Raw genomic sequence first — 18137 nt, forward strand, 5'->3', positions numbered from 1 at the left:
ATTACACACTCGCTTGTGGGTTAGAACCTGTGAGGAGAACAAATCTCCTAGCATAGGTTTGGGCACTTAATAAGAGACTGGGACTGTTGTGGATTGCCACACTAACCGGCTTATAAAGAGATCAAATGAATTGGTTCGGCCATCCACAGCAGTCCTAGTCTCCCATTTAGACCTCTTGAAAAAATGTCAGAGATCAAACATTAGAAGCTGCCTCACTTGATATAATATAACAAATGTTTGGAAATCTGTTCAAGTTTCTCGTGCGGGAAACAAAAAAAAAAACGTCTGCTATGTCTGCATATTTTGGTATCGGTCTTAAAAATCCTGTATCGGTCGGCTTTAATTTATTAAAACAAAAAACTCTTTAAAGGAAAACAACGTTATTGCTTTTCTGCTTAAAGATGTTTCTGCTCATCATTTTAAATCCATGTATTTATCTTTTTTAGGCTTCTGGAATTGAGGGATCTGAAATACCAGACGACATCAAGTTGATGGGCTTTGCCCAGCTCAGCATTAGTTAGATGTTCTACCTGGGACCGTGACTTGCCTAAAAAATGTGAAATTAAAAAAAAAAAAAAAAAATAGTTTGAATGCATTTTTTTTTCTTTCCATGGCTGTAAAGAAACCACTACTGCCAAAGAGAACAGTACCATTATTTTCTTTTTCTTTTTTTTTTCTTTTCTTTTTTTGTCACGTATAGGATTATAAAATGCCACCTGTTGAATTTTAGGTGGTCAGCTGAAGTATCAGAACGTACAATATGAGAATCACTCGAAAAAGTTTACAATGTACATGTAGAAGGATGCAATTATCCACAAGAAATGTTTTCATTTCCAATCCCGGTCTCCCCCCTTTCCTATCTCTAATGTGACGCATTTGCACAATCTGAACTAACACCCTTGAACCCTGACAAGTGTAACAATGCCTTATATATTCATCAGAACTACTGAATGCACATTTTTTTGGGGGGTGGGGACATCCCCGGTTACCGTATGGAGCATTACGTTGTCTGAAATGCACAAGTGTGCTTTCAGGTGCAGATGCCAAACTTTTTGCTGCAGCTTCACACGCCAAATAGAAATAAAAAGTTTCACATACTCTTGTTTTGACGTTGCAAAACAAATTACTTCCTACAGAAAGAGATGGACGCATCTTAGTGTCTCGGAGTCTTTGCATTTAAAGGTTTTTCATATTCTTTATATTTTCCTATCATCAACAAATCCCATGAAAGACCAGTTACTTCCTGAAACATCTGAGCAGCAGCTTTTTTTTCAACAAAGTAAATGATACAAGTCTGTGGGGACTATTCAGCACTTAACTGATAGACATTAGCTCTCTGTGTAGCATGTTTGCATTGATTTAAATTAAATACCAGAAGCAAAGTATGCGTAAAACTTTGGATGTGCAGATTACTATTATTATTATTATTATTGTTATTAGTATGATCACGTCTTGGGTTATGTTATGGGATTTAATGACAATAAATGACCCAATAAATTAAAAATTAATGCCCTTCTTTAAAAAAAAAAAAAAAAAAAGCATCAGTGCTTTCCAAAACTCCAAACCGGCCTTCGTGTTGTGATTGATTGAAATACGTGTAAAGTAAAAAGTTTTGCAGCAGCTGAAACCACATGTGCTGTCTGAGCAGATGTGTCCCTCTTGGTGTTTGTTTGTCTGTTTGGAATTGGTTTTAACAAATTCTCACAAAGAAAGAGAAAAAGACTAAAGTGTGTATTTGTTTATGTGAATGGATTCTGAGTACTTGATTTAACCTTTAGTATGTAAATAATGACATTTGGCTCTGATTGGTTTGTTTTTTTTATACTGGGTGTTTCACTCTTGGCCTTCTTTCTCTTAAGACACGATTGGGGTTGTTTGGCTGCGTGAAGGATGACGACGATGACACTGCACATCAGGCTTTGAATTTGCTCGTTTCTTTGCAGGACGTATTATTGCTTAATCTGTCACGTGTGATCATTTGCGCATCAACAGTTTTCAGCTTTTAACTTTCTCGCCTTTTGAAAATATATATTTTCCTATGGCGCTGTCCCCATGCAACATTTCCCCCTTCCAAAAAAAAAAAAAAAAAAAAGATCTTTCGCTGGGCAACAGAAAAAGTGTCTCTTAGTAAGCACCAAGTGTGGGAGCTGTTTACAGTAGCTAGTCCTTTTAAGACGCATCTGAAGTAATACAGCTGCTTTGCCATCGTTTCTGAAAGTGTCTTTAATGAAGATTTCCGTCACTTTTGAAGATCTGAGCCGTGATTGTAAACGTGTTGAATGATCAGAACTGTTCGACCGCGCTCTGGATAATTTTGTGCATTTATGTCCACCGATGACGTGGCTCGATGATGAATGTGCATATCACAGTTATTTGGCACCGACGGCTGCAGAAGGTTCATTTACCGCTCTGCTCTGCTCTTATGTGTGGATCTGAAACGCCAGCGAGGTTTTAGTGTTTCATTTGATGATGTGACAACTTCGTAACCAGATGCCATAGTGAACCAATCTGAATGCATTCGTTTTTCTTTGCTTGCAGATGAAATGTTACAAGGAAATATTTGAACACGTTTATAGTCAAAATACAATTTTACGCTAGCCTTAAATTGAAAATGACCAAGTGTAATTTTTTTTTCTGTGTGTGCGTGTGAAGTTTCTCTCTGGTTTTGAGTTTGACTTTCGCTGTCTTTGAAATGTACTTCCTGTTACTTGTGAAGCTACCTTAAATAAAGATGTACAGGCGTGTCGACCCAGGTTTCCCCCCTCGGAAGGGAAGCGACGAAGTCAGCCACGCAATGTTGTGCATACGTTTTCAAACTGCAGTATTTGGTGCCATTCTCCCGTTATAGTCTGCAGACTGCAGAGAGGATTGGTCTGTATGAGCCCTGAGAGACGTGTGTGTGTTACATAGATTGAGCTCTGCTTTCGGCAGAGTTGAAGATCTAATGGCTTTCTCATCCTTTCTCCAACAGTCCCACTTACACGCAGTCTAAGAATAAACTGTAGCAAATGAACAGATGACCGGTTAAAAAAAAAAACTAAAACAACCCATAATACACTTTTGTCCAGGCAATAACTAATCAAGGCTGTAATATATTTGAAGTTTGCACCTGTTTTCAGTTTAGTTTCTTTCCATTTCATTTCCTCTGATTTTAATTGTTTTGGAGTTCAAAGCATGTTTCTCTTGATTATTTTTAATCAATAAAGAATGAGCATATCAGCCTCCTTTTAGAGGTCTGTCGCTTCTTTTAAATGCACCATTCGCTGTGATTTTTGCAGAAGATGTGGGCAAATTGCACACAATAAACAAAGGCATCAGAACTGATTCTAGATCTGTGCATTGTCATTTTCCTCACGTTGCACCTGTTTCTGTTTCAGACTGAGCTTGCTCCTTTGGTATCAGTTCCTCCAGATTTATTGTCCTTACTATCAGTTTTATTGTGTTCACTTTCTCCTCTCTCAGCATTAAAGGGCTGCATCAGCAGACATGTTTAAAGCAGGAAAGCAGGGGGAGACGGATTCTGTAAGGCTTTGAAAACTTTTTACATTTAGCATAATGAGTTGACCCTCCTGTCTGTGTCTGTAACTACGAAAATACAAATGCTATCTTTGACCTATGTAAGGGAAACACTGTTGAAACAAGGGTCTGACTGGGCAAACATCCAGGTGGACTTTGTCTCTAAATCGCCACTTTGCCAGTTTGGGATGGCACATTGTTGTGTAGGATGAAAGGCAACAGAAGTTATCAAATTCTGCATTGCTTTCTTTTGAGGAAAAAAGCAAGAAACTGAGAATAAACGTGCTTTTTGCTCAGAATTTCATCATATGTGCATCATTATTAGCCCAGAGACAGATCTTGCCCCCCTGTGACCATTTATTGGATAATCAGAAGAAAATAAATGGATGTTAAATGTGAACTGTTAACTGTCCTGAGCTATATATTTAGATCATGACTTTTATAATAGAACTTGTTCAGTTTTTCTGTCTAATATTACAGAAGTTTAATGAGTTTTAAGAGGCTAATGCTGCCATTAGGTGACAAATAAGATGGCATTACTACTATCAAACGTACTAACTAAAAAAAGAAAAACTAATGGAGTGTTGTTATATACCTTTATCAGATGTATGCAGCCGTCATATATCTCTTAAAGGGAAAGCGACATTTTAAAAAAGATTACTACATCAGAAGAGATGGGAGATTTAATGAAGTTAAGAAGTGGATTAATCAGTCTAACCAATGGCCTGTTTTAGTGTTGAAACATAATCAAAACCTGATACTAATGGATCACATTTGGCAGTGTACAGTACATCAGCAGTCTGTTAGCGAGTTGGGAGGTCGTAAAAGCACAGTGATTATCAGTTTAAACATTAACCAGGTCACGTTGATTACTTGTGGCTGAACCAAATCTTTTCTCATTTTCACATGAAGCTCTGAGGACTTAGATGTAAATATGAGCAACTTTGGGGAGATTTTGAAGGAGATTAATTCATTTGGTTTATTTCAGAAACGTTTGGTGGTTGCATTATGCATCCCAAGCATATTTCTAGCTTTTGACGTTATTGGCCAGGTGTTTGTCGGCATGAGCTTCCCACACAACTGCAACACCGACTGGATCGTGGAGCGTGGGCCCAACCTGACAGAAGAGAGGCAAAAAAATCTGACCATCCCAGTGAAGGAGGATGGAGGATTTGAGAGCTGTTTGATGTTCACGCCGGTGGATTGGGATTTGGAAATGATTGAAAAATATGGGATCAACACCACAACAGAATGTGTTAATGGAACAGATTTTGAGGCATCTGGTGGTGCCTCCAGCATTGTGACAGAGGTAAAACGTCCTTAGTGTTCGCAGGAATGTACCTAGTTGTTCCAGGGATTCTGTTGGCTTGCTCTGTATGAGCTGATGACCATCAGAAGAGTAAATCACAGCAAAGCATTTCAACATCTTTTTTTTTTTTATATAAATGTCTCCTCTCGGGTTGGTCCTTTACAAAAGGAAGTTGGTGTTTTGCATGACAATAAAACCGACTTCTTCTCTGCTACTAGTTTGACCTGGTGTGTGACAGGAGCAACTTCATTGAAGCATCACAGTCCATCTACATGGCCGGTCTTCTGGTTGGAGCACTGGTCCTGGGCTCCATGGCTGACAGGTATGGATCATTATCCTTATGTAATGACACTGATTAAATGCAAATCAACACTGAATAGTTTTAGTGTTGATCTTTTAACCCATGTAAAAAATAAACTTGCAGTAGCTTTAATAGTAGTCAAACTGTGTAGTTGTAACTTATTGCTTTGATTGGGACGTTAATGAGGATGCACAGAAACGGCTCATCCCAATGAGTATGATTTGTTTTTCATTCTTGTCAACAGATTTAGTCCAGATTCTTTTTACACGCAGTGATTCAGACTATATCTACACCGTTAGGGTTGACTGCCAAGTGCAGCATATTAAATCAGGTCACCCACTGGACATAATAAACATGATGTTGGTTTATTTTCTAAATTCTGAGGAAAGACCATACACATCATGCTTGCATATTAAAGTCCAGGATCAGTGAAACAGCTCTTTCTTGTCTCTGTAGGTTTGGTCGCCGCTTTGTTGTCCTGCTTTCACTCCTCTTGCTCATGGTTTTTGGTGTGGGAGTTGCTTTCTCACCCAACATCTACGTTTTTATAGTTCTCCGATTTTTAGGCGGAATCTCGGTCTCCGGCATTGTTGCTAATGCATTTGTAATAGGTAGGTACGATGTTTAGTCACAGCTGAATTTAATGCCACAGTGTACCCCTGCATCCTCCCTGGTACCACTGAAGAGTATCTACACAGCACTGTACATGCAAAAAAACCCCAATAATTTCTTGTTTTTTTGTATATTTTTTGCACAAAGTTAAATGTTTCAGATCATCAAACAAATGTTAATATTAGACAAAGATAACGCAAGCAAATACAAAATGCACTTTTTAAATGGTGATATTCACTGTTTCTGCTGCAAATCATAGTACACACACACACACACACACACACACACACACACACACACACACACACACACACACACACACACACACACACACACACACACAAACATGCCAGCAGTGAATCTAATAGATTTCAGCTTGTTAATTTAATTCTATCTAATAATCCAGGTGTATGTTGTGTACAGAAGTACAAATGAGTTTGGCATGATCTTGTCAGGGGACACACGCATGCTAAAGAAGACTGTAAACCAGAAATCATCCTTTTCCACATTTTCTGTTGGGCTGAAGGAGGAGAATGGAGTGATTCTTCCAGGTTTGCGTTGTGCACCATTATCTGCCACTCCACTTTTCCTCTTGGACTGATGCTGATGTCTGGTGCTGCCTATTTTATCCGCAATTGGAGGATCCTGCAGCTGGTGCTCTTCTGCCCACTTATCCTCGTTCTGGGTATTTTCTACTGGTCAGTTGGCACTCCTGTCACATTAAATATTATTACCAACATCGTAGAATAACTTTATAAATAAAATGACAGTTTGTGATCCTTTTAACCAGGATTCTCCCTGAATCAGCTCGCTGGCTCATTACCCAGGGCCGCAAGAAAGACGCTATAAAGGAGATCCAGAGGGCAGCCAAGGTGAACAAGCGAAATGTCTCCAAAGACCTGTTGGAGAAGGTGATCAAACTCTTTGGCTTCAACCAAAATCAAAGAAAATATAATACTGAAGCACACTCACGTAAAAATGTAATTGTTTAGCTGGAGGATGAGACTACAATCAAAAGAGGAAACATGTTGGACATCTTCAGGATATCATATCTGAGAAAACGTGCTCTCATCATGAGCTACGTCTGGTGGATATAATTTTTACCCTCTAAAAGCTGCCACATTTATTTCCTCTCCTTTTTGGGTTGACTAAAAATATCTCTCATGCTTAACAGGTTTGGAACTAGTCTGATGTACTATGGACTGAGCCTGAACGTTGGCAGTTTTGGTCTGGATATTTACCTGACACAGTTCATCTTTGGTTTGGTAGAATTTCCCGCACGTCTGGGCAGTCTGCCTGTCCTCCAGCTCATTGGGAGAAGGATTGGTCAGTCAGTAGTGTTACTTTTTGGAGGTTTAGCTTGTCTTGGGATCCTTGTCATACCAAAAGGTACTTATATGCTTTTTCATTTATAATCTTGAAGATTAATTTCCCTAAAAAAATAGTCCTATAAAAGCTAAATCTGTTAAATGCTATGTCTAGCAGGAAATGTACTCCATAGTATATGTGTAACTTGTTTTTTGTTTGTCCATCAGATCTTCCCATAGTAATAACAGTCATAGCTGTATTGGGAAAATTTTCTGCCACTGCCAGTTTTTCCATAGTCTATGTTTATACGGCAGAATTATATCCCACCAATATAAGGTAAGGCATTATAATAATGAAATGCTCAATTTTATTTATTTATTTTGATCCAGTGAGTTTGATGATTGGTTCATCGTCTGTACTTGCAGGCAGAACGGTGTGGGTCTGAACTCCATGTTGGCTCGTGTGGCAGGCATCCTTGCTCCTCTAATCAGGCTTCTGAGCACCTACCACTACACCATTCCCATGCTGATCTATGGAATCATCCCCCTTGCTGCTGGGGGTCTCTGTTTACTACTGCCCGAAACCCGTAACGTTGAACTTCAGGACCATGCCGAACTTACGTAAGTTACCAAACTCCACTTCAAAAACCAAAAAATCTAAAGGGTTTTTCATAAATATTGTATTTTTTTTTATTTCAGCAAACTTGAGGATGGGGCTGCTGAGGATGGGTCTTCGACTAAAGTGGACAAAATGGAAAAGAGCACAAAACTGTGATTTATATGGTGAATTTATATGGTTCACACCTTTTTACACTCATTTTCTAAACCAGTGCACTGATAAAAAGATTTTGTATACGGTTCGCTAAAATGAGCAACTTCAGCTGAATGTTTTTGGTAGTTACAAACTGTTAATGAATCTTGTTCTTCCAAAAGTTATATAATATTTGATAAATTAGATGTATATGTATAGTAAAAGAAGTATAAACTGTAATTGTTATAAACTACCCCCAAATAAAACTCCCAAACACCAACCCCCTGAAGACTATGCCCCCCCCCCCCCATGTGTGTGTGTGTATATATATATATATATATATATATATATATATATATATATATATATATATATATATATATATATATATATATATATATATATAGATATATATATATATATATATATATATATACATATACACCCAGGGGCGTGCTGGGTGTTTATATATATATATATATATATATATATATATATATATATATATATAATACAAATACAAAGAGCCTGTTTCATTTGTTGTTATCTATCAGTAGTCTTCCCCTTATTGAGTTTCTATCTCAGTTCTTATAGTTTTTATCTGATTTAGTGCTCAGTTTGTATAAAGGAATCAGTGAACTTTTATCTACATGTTTCAACACTGCAATTAATTTATTATTAGACTCAGCTGAGCCCACTCACAGTCCTCAATCCCCTGCGTCCCCTCTGGTAGGAAAAACATCTCTGTGCTTTTCCTGCTATCTCAATGCAGCATTCAGTATTGCTGATCATAATATTTTACTAAAGAAACTAGAGTTCATTGTTGGTATTAAAAGAGGTGCACTGCAGTGGATTGAATCGTAACTGTCTGCTTTGTGCATCTAAATGGGTCGTCTTCTTCACATGAACTTAGTCATGCAGTTCCACTGGAGTCTTTGCTAGGAGCAGTTTTATTTACATTATACATTCTTCCCTTGGGTAACACTGTTGGAAAACGTAGCATACATTTTCACTGCTATGCAGCTGATTCTTTATCTATGAAGCAAGAGGGCACAAATCATTTAATATAACTACAGGTATGTATTAAAGACCTAAGGCTTGGATGTCCTGCAACTTTCTTCTTCTAAATTCAAACAAAATTTTATTTGAACCTAAAAATCTTAGAAACACGACGTCTAAACAAATACTTACTCTGGATGGCATTACCTCAGCCTTCTGTAACACTGTGAGGAAGCTTGGAGTCTTTTTTTTTTAATGAATATGTCCTTCAATCTGCATATTAAACAAGTATGTGGGCCTGATTTCCACCAACACTATATTATTCCAGTGGAGCACTCAGACTGTAGGCTCTCTTGTGGTTTCTAGAGTTTCTAAAAGTGGAATAGGAGGCAAAGCCTTAAGCTATTAGGCTCTTCGGCTGTGGAGCCATCTTCCACTTCAAGAGACGCACATCCTCTCCAGTTGTAATTAGACTCAAAACTTTACTTTTGATAAGCTCATAGTTAAAGCTGGATCATGTGACCCTGATCCATCCCTCAGTTATGCTGCTATAGGACCAGAATACTGTGAGACTTCATGAGCACGTCTTCTACACTCGTCTCTAGTTTTGTTGAAGGTTTTTCTTGTTAAACGGGAGTTTTTCTTTCCCACCTTTGCAAAGTGCTTGCTCATAGGGGGGCCATTTAATTGCACAACAGTGAGCATGATACCTGAAAGTATTGAAATGTTAAGTTTGTTATGAGTTCTCTCTGTGGCAAAATTACACAGTACACATATTTGATGATAGTAGCTGTATTGAGTAATGTGGCACACTCACACAGACTGCCCTGCCCCATCTGCACTGCAGATGTCACCGATTAGGCGATTTGATGAGAATTTCAATAGTGGATACTGTTGGCATTTTTTGAGTAGGGTTTTCATAGTAGCTTAACAAAAAAACAAAATTCAAGTAGGAATATTAATAATATAATGTATAAGGGTAGAACGGGATCTTTACTAAACTACAGTTTGTTTAGCAAAGGTCCTGCAATGCTAAAGTGAAAACTCCCTAAATTATTCGCCTTCCTGTGAGCAAGCACATGGTGACAGTGGGAAGGAAAAACACCCTTTTAACAGGAAGTAACCTCTGTCAGAACTAGACTCAGGAAAAGGATTTAAAAGCCTATGAAGATATTATTTTTACTTTTGATCCTTTCAGCAAATTTTGTATTTTTTTAATGTTACATATTGTAACGATACACTCAGTGTGTGCTGTTTTTATATCCAGTTGAATTGTTGTTATCTTTGTTGTGCCACTAATTTAACTGAACTTCTTAGTTTGGATTAAGTATGGATACTCGACAGCCTGTGATTGTCGCTGTTAAAGCGTTCTTAACAGAAACTCTGTAATGGAAACTTTCCAAAAGATACAGACATTTTATTTTATAAATAGTACTGAGAATTAATAAAGCCAGTTTTACTTTACATAATTTGCTGTTGGCTAAAAACAACACATTTTGACATAATCCCTATTCTAGGAACATATTTCCTGGTGAAGATGTTTTTTTTTTCCTTCCTGTCAGCACTTGAGGTTACCAGGAATCTTTTTCTTGCCATTAAAAATATGTACCTGATGTATGTCAAGTTATGTTTATCCATGGCAGTGATATTTATGTTGCCTCTTTAGTACTTTAGAAATATATATAGGATAAAAAGTTTAGCGTGGCTTTACGATACTAACAAAACAACAACAATAAATTAAAAAAAATCATTGATGTAGCACAAAACATTGAGCTCTAAATAAAAGCTGTCTCTGATCTTTCTACTTTGAGCTTCATCTCTCAGTTGAGCCAATGACTGTACAACAAGCTGTTTTGGTTCTTATGTGCACAGTAATGAACTGTTCATATAGCATAATTTATACATTTAAGATATGTCCATAAATCAGCACAGGCTGAAATCTCACCATTTTTCACAATTACTGTATAGTTATGTGAGGGTTTGCTTGGAGCATTTAAGTGTATGTTATTTTCTTCATTTTAATTTAAGTATGTAATGGAATTCTTAGTTTACTAATCCTTACATTAAGAAACTGTTAGACTACTCTACTGCATAAAGACATCAATTGTATACAGAAAAAAAAGATTTAATTAGAAGAATGTTTGATTTGCAGAAAGAGACAAAAAAGAAGTCGCTTTCTTGAACTACAGTGTAATGATTGAAAAACATGAAGGCCGAAAAAAAAAAGATCAGAGAGCCTCCATATTGTATATACAAACAATTTAATTGTGACAGTTTTTACTTATAAAAAAATTAATAAAATCAAATCCATACTTTTCAGTCTCTCTCCTCTCTCACACACAAACACACCAAAACAGAAAAGTAATATAAATAAAGTGCAGTATATCATAAGGTTTTTACATTTTTTTTGCATTAAATGTTAAACAATACTATCCATTTTTATTCAGTCTTGGTAATAATCATTTGACAGTTGACTAACAATCAGTTTAACCAACAGGCGGGACTTGTCCCGTCGATGTTCAAAGACACATGAAGTACATAAAACATCCAGAGTTGATTTCCAGTGTTGAGCTTGTGTCTGATAGCTGTTCACTCCAACTCTCAACATGACAACTAAAGACATGTTAGTATTCATTAGGATGAAAAACCACATTAAACCTATCAGAGAGATAAAAAAACAAACAACCCCAAAACCAACAGTCTGGTTCTTAAAAACACTGAATGCACAGAAGACCACTAAAGTGCATGATGCCAGAATTATTTTCATATTTAAGGAAAACCCTTGCACAACAACTAACCAAGCCAAGAACACACATGCTGTAGGTGTCAATGTGAGCATGAATGGTTGCCTGTCTATGTGTTAGGCCTACAATAGACCGGCTCCCTGTTCAGAGGGTATCCCACCTCTCACTCTATGACAGCTGGGATAGGACAGACTACAAGGCATTTTTGGAAAAATCCCATTACAGCACATCTCTATCTACAACTATAGTAACCAGTCATTATTTAGATCAGTTACTGTTCACTGGCTGCCAACCCTAAGACCATGTACTTTGTTACAAACAAATTTGTGTCATGAAAATCTGAAATAATTTAAGGTTCATACAACCATGTTGTCTCTGTAAGCATTGAATGTTTATAGAGACAATTATCAACTGCAATCACACAACGTTATTGGGATGTGATAATAAAAGACAACTCGTACATGGACATGTGGCATGAAGGATTACAGATTAGAGGAGGTTTCCATTCAGCAAGGTCAGGTTGATGAATGGTTAATGTGTGGCATCTTCTGTCACTGTGTAGCAGCTTTAGAAATATCCATAAGATTCTGGAAGGAATGGCTTGTCAAAGGCATACACAGGATAAGTGATCTTTACTCAGGGGGAGTGTTTATGTCATTTGCTGAAATAACCCCAAAATATGGTTTGATAAGAGAAAATAATTTTTGGAAATATTTACAAATAAGGGATTGTATTACCAAAGGAAAATTTACTCAAAGCTCAAATATGGTGGTGGAGTTTTTAGAATTGTCCAGTACAGCACATAGAGCAGCTGTTTTCTACAAACTGTTTAACAATCCCAAAAAAGAGATATGTGAAAACTTGAGGATTATATGGCAGAGAGATTTGAGTTGTGCAATTTCTAAAGAAGACTGGTGTAGAATTTTGTCATTCTCTGATAAATATATAAGAGAGGCCAGGGGTAAATCTACTCAGTACAAATTAATACACAGATGGTACTTCACTCCGTCCAAACTTTATAGAATGGGAATCAGTCCCAGTAATATATGCTGGAAATGTAGTTCAGATCCAGGGACATTTATGCATGCTATTTGGAAATGTGGGAAAGTTTATCCCTTTTGGCAAAAAGTATTGGACAAAATAGGAAGGTGGATTGGTTTGATAATACCCTTGTCACCAAGACTGTGCTTACTAGGGGATCGGTCGGTGTTACCTGGGGTTTCAAAATATGACTTTGTGGTCATAAAGGTGGGGGTGATTGCAGCGGCTCGAGTTATTCTCAGTGGAGGAGATGGTTCCTTCCATATAATAGGTGGAAAGAAAATATGCTGAAAATGGTGTTGTATGAAAAATTCTTGGCTAGGATTAATGATGATAGGTTCCCCATGTTTTGTCAAAACAAATCAGAATCAGAATACTTTATTGATCCCTGGGGGAAATTATTTTTTGTTACAGTGCTCCATTATAAACCAACATAAACCAACATTAAGACAAGACAGACAATACGCTAACTAAGAATAGTACAATATATATATATATATATATATATATATACATATATATATATATATATATATATATATATATGTATATATATGTGTATATATATGTATATGTATATATATGTGTATATATATGTATATATATATATATATATATATATATATATATATATATATATATATATATACATATATACACATATATATACATATACATATATATATACATATATACACATATATATATACATATATATATATGTGTATATACATATATACACATATATATACATATACATATATATATACATATATATACATATATATATATATATATATATATATATATATATATGTATATATGTATATGTATATATATATATGTATATATGTATATATATATATATGAACATATTTTTAAACATTGCTGAAAACTAAAAGCTCATACAGGTTTGAATCTGCTTTTTAACAGGCTGTTGCCAGCATCAGCCTCAATGGCTGATCATTTAGGGCAGGAAGGAGGAGGCACTAAAGGAGCTCCAGCGGGCAGCCAGAGTCAATAAGAAAAAAAGTACCAGAAGATGTCCTAAACAATGTGAATAACATGTAACACAGAGAACTTTGGTTTATCCATATGATATCAATGTTTTCTAAAGATTATTTTCCACCTTCAGATAGAGATGGAGACTACATCTGAAAGAAGAAACGTACTGGACATCTTCCGCATTTCATATCTGAGAAAACGTTTTCTGATAATGGGTTTTGACTGGTGCGTCTTCTCAAATGGAAATCACATGCATGCTGTATTCTTTAATAACTAAACAATAAATCACAAAAACAACTTGAAACTAAAAATATCACTGTGACCTCTAACTCTAGGTTTGCTCTAGTCTTCTGTTCTATGGACTGAGTCTGAATGTAGGAATGTTTATCTCACACAGTTGATCTTTGCTGTTGTTGAAATTCCTGCAAACTTGTGCGGTATGACTCTAATTCAGCACTTTGGAAGGAGGCTATGTCAAGCGTGTTTCCTACTCTTTGGAGGTACCGCTTGCTTTGTGGTCCTTGCTGTGCCAAAAGGTATCTTCCCGATCTGAAATCTATTGTTATGATTGAAAGAAAAAGTCACTCGAGGGCTGAGTTTTCCATGTGATTTTCTACTGTTGCCCTATCAGATCTTTCCGTGGTGGTAACAGTCTTAGCTGTGCTCGGGAAATTTTCTGCCACTGCTTCTTTCAGCACAGCCTACGTTTATACAGCAGAATTATACCCCAGAGTTTTAAGGTAACGTCACTCACCAGCAGTGATTCTGGTAACAGCAAGATTTTCTTTTCTTTGTGTTTGTTTTAGTACATAATCTTACAGTGAATTTTACAGCAACAAGTTCTGCTAAGTGTCGGTTTGATTGATTTTTCGAGCTAATCAGTAAAATGTAAAGCATTGCAAAAATCACCCCAGTTTATGTTTGTGCAGGCATAATGGTGTAGGTCTGAACTCCATGTGTGCTTGAGTGGCGGGTATAATCGCACCACTGATCAGGCAACTGGAAAGCTACCATCCCATCATCCCAATGCTAGCATATGACATTGTCCCTGTTGTTGCTGGATGTTTCTCTTTCCTGCTGCCTGAAACCCTCAATGTTGAATTTCCAGATCACACTGAAGTAAGATAAATGCACTATCAGTAAGTGTGTTTCTTCTTCTTTTGACTTAGAAACCCAGTGAATGAAGCAAAGGGAGACGGATATTGTGCTGAAGAAGTTGAAGAACACAAGCTATAATTTTTATTGAAACCATAATGGGACTAAGTATAAATTTGTTATGTTAAAAACTGAAATGTACAGTGTATTAAGTGGCTGATTATTAGTTATTGAAAGAGAATTTCTCAGTTTTTATATTAACTTCTAAAAGTGTACAAAAAATGGATATAGCCATATATTTAGTTATGTTTTTGTGTTACAACAAACATGCTGAGATCCATACACATCATTTACAGACAGAGGAATTGGGCTAAAAGTTAACAGTGTCTGTAATCAGAGCAGTTTTCCACAGATTGCGTAACTTATCTCAGTTGTCTGCATGTACAGAAGTATTTTTTTCTATGTTTTTGTCTCTTGCACTAAGGTGAAACCTTTTTTTTAATGCAAAGTATTTTGTTAAATGCACTGGATAAATAAAATATTGCAAGTTACCGCCTGGTGTTTTGAGTGATGTGTCACCTACTACGATAAAGTGAAGTGGGAAGGAAGTGAGAGGACTGTTTTTACAGCCTTTGGTTGTATTGGTTTAAATATTAATTAGATGTATTTGTGGAGGTAAGAGCTGGGGATGCAACGCTTCAATGAGGAGGCTCTGCTGCCAGGTAGAAATTTAGACAAATCCCAAAACCAGAGGAGAGTCAAGATTTTGGTTTTATTTGGTTTCTTTTTGCTCTTTCCGTGCTCGTGTAAAATTTAATGCAGTTTTATTTTCATTCAAATGTTATGTCACAGAGCTAATCACAGTTATAGTGAACAGAATCATTATGGCACCTTTAAATGTAATTTATGAGCACTCAGGAAGGAGAATGGAGCACCGACAATTCAGCAGTAATGGAAAGTGAAGGAACGTGTCTTCTTTATTATGATCTGTACAGACATAATAATCCTAATGCATTTGCCTTTTCATAGTTTGTATTACCGATATAAAACAAGAACAACAAAAAAGTCCTAAGTGTTATTGCTTTTATGCAATAATAATAAAATCAAGCTAATTTCTGATTTATTTTTTTATCGCACTTTAAACAGTTTCTTAATTTAATGTTAATCTGTTTAATTATTTGCATTTTACAACAGTATTTACAAGAATTATTTTTAAAAGCTGTAAAGTTATTTTGTAAATTCACTTTTAAGTTAAAGTGCATTTACATGTGTGAGTATGTACAGGCCCTGCCCAGTTTCTAAATTTAGTTACCTATCGTTGCAATTAAGTTGTAGGTTATGTCTCGGCACGCTATCATTCATTAACAAGAAGCACATGAACACACTGCAAAGCTTGGACAGGATGGCCTCAAACACAGATTCTGTGCCTTCACCGTCTCATCTGAGCTGAGGATAGAAAGAGAGCCCAATTTTATAATAATCAATCAATGGAATTAGTCAAACATTCATAAAATCAAAATGCCTTGTGGTACTTACATGTCTACTGACTGCTCATGCCTCAGATTCATCATGCACCAAATCAGCTGCATTCTTCAAAAGCCATCGATCCTTGTGTTGAGCGTGTCCAAATCCCTCATCGTAATTCCCCTTTCGTCTGAACAGTTGTTGGTAGTGAAATATGCAGTAGAACTCACCGTTTAAAGGCGCGTAACTGTACATGCTATAAATGAGCACAAGGTTTGTCAGTCATTGTTCAAAATAAAGAGAGTAGTGGGGACAGTTTTTGATTAACAGTCGATGTAAACATCTTTCAGCTACTTCTTAAACATATTCTGGCATATCTCCACTTTTCTAATTAATAGTGGGAAACTTACAGGTGGTCCTAATCTGTACATTGAATCAAATTAGCAATTGCTATGTTATCTGCATCACATATTGGACTAAATAAAATGTTTCAAAGATGAAATGTTTGGTGGCAAATGATAACGTTTAACTGCAAATGTCTATCTATCTATCTATCTATTCTAGTAAGTTCTTATTTTGTGTTGTTTGTAGCCTTAGCTTTGCTAGTAGTTTTATCCTGTAGCCTATATTTTAGTAGTAACCATTTGCCAAGTGGTTCAAGTTAACTCTCAGCTTTGTGAACGGGAGATGAGAGAAAAAAAGGAAAGTCTAAAAGATGCCGACTATAAGAGCACATGAACAAAGATCAGTTAATCACCATCAGTGACACAGAGCAGATTGATATATATGATGTAGCATGCAAAACAGGGCTAAAGTCTTTAAGTTTTCTAAAATTTCACAAATTCTACATTAGCACACAAAAAACAGATTTAATCTATCTTTCTTTATTTTTTTGACGACTTTTTAACCTGACAAAGTCGAACTGAATGGAGTTCATTGCTTAGTAATGATGCAAATGGAGAAAAACATCATTTGTAGCATGTTAAGCTCCACTATATTTACAAAAAATTGTTGTTTGATCACAAACCAACAGTCTTATCAGCACAGGCTAAATATGGAAAAAATTCACAGGGCCACTAAGAAGACTTTCTAACACCCCCCCCCCCCCCCCCCGGCCTGTTTGTGGCTCAACTGCTGTGAGCTCGTTTTTTTTTCCTCATTCCCTAGAGGCTTGTTGAATGAGGATTTGGGGGAAAACAGTCTGTTGTATATTTACAGTTTATGCATCAGAAGACATTTAATAAAATACATTTCCCTGACATAGTTTTCAGAGATATGTGCAGACATTGCAGTTAAGATAACAAACACTGGAAATATGGGAAAGTCTTTGTGTTTGTTTCTTTTATTTTTTGCTTGCCTGGTTTGTGTGCAGTTGCATTTTGGCCAAGTTTTTACATGCTGCAGCATCACATATCTGCAGATCACAAAATACGTGAGTATCCAGTTTTAACATTCATAGTTTAGTATGTTTTTTTTTAAATATTTCAATTTAGTAATACATATTAGATATGTTAGATATTTACATATCTAACATATCTACTTACAGTTATAAAGTTATAAAGCTGGAAAGTTATATATATAAACAATATAAAGTTTTTAAAAAAGGACAAAGACACTAATCCATCAGACAAGAGGAATCACTGATTAATGTTGCAGGTTTTTTGTATAAGTCCAACATCCCACCTTAATTTTTTCTTGCAATGTTTGCAGCAGAAGCACGCTTTGTGAAAAAAGTATTTGTCTGCAGTTATTTTTTCCATCTGATAGACTGGCTTCAGACATGCTGAGCACATCTCTCGAGAAGCCGGTTGAAACTGAAGAAAAAAAAACAAGACTGACCTTAGTGGAAATGTTTTTTTTTGTTTTTTTTTTAAACCAAAAGCATTTATAGTAAACCACAGTGAAATGAGAAGTGAAAATCAAATATATATTTTGATTATAATGCAAATCAAAGACAGTTTTTAAGATCAAAATAGATACAAAAGCAAAAACC

At 36.1% G+C, this 18137-nt stretch overlaps 2 protein-coding genes across 2 annotated transcripts in view; both read left to right on the forward strand.

The window, feature by feature from the left end:
• The window catches only part of oxsr1b (oxidative stress responsive kinase 1b), a 43489-nt gene extending 40673 nt beyond the window's left edge, over positions 1 to 2816 (forward strand). The window contains exon 18 of the mRNA XM_026179642.1: positions 447 to 2816. Coding sequence (XP_026035427.1) covers positions 447 to 521 — 75 coding nt within the window. The 3' untranslated portion in view covers positions 522 to 2816. The remainder of the gene's footprint in view (positions 1 to 446) is intronic.
• Positions 2817 to 3117: 301 nt separating this feature from the next.
• On the forward strand, positions 3118 to 8094 carry slc22a13b (solute carrier family 22 member 13b). Its single transcript, XM_026179641.1, has 10 exons — positions 3118 to 4825; positions 5044 to 5147; positions 5583 to 5737; positions 6265 to 6436; positions 6529 to 6649; positions 6731 to 6825; positions 6913 to 7127; positions 7274 to 7382; positions 7472 to 7666; positions 7745 to 8094. Exons 1-10 carry the CDS (start codon positions 4451 to 4453, stop codon positions 7818 to 7820), a joined length of 1617 nt encoding a protein of 538 aa, XP_026035426.1. The 5' UTR covers positions 3118 to 4450; the 3' UTR covers positions 7821 to 8094.
• The last annotated feature ends 10043 nt before the right edge of the window (positions 8095 to 18137 follow it).

The sequence above is a fragment of the Astatotilapia calliptera genome, chromosome 9 (assembly GCF_900246225.1).
Source record: "Astatotilapia calliptera chromosome 9, fAstCal1.2, whole genome shotgun sequence".
NCBI lineage: Eukaryota > Metazoa > Chordata > Actinopteri > Cichliformes > Cichlidae > Astatotilapia > Astatotilapia calliptera.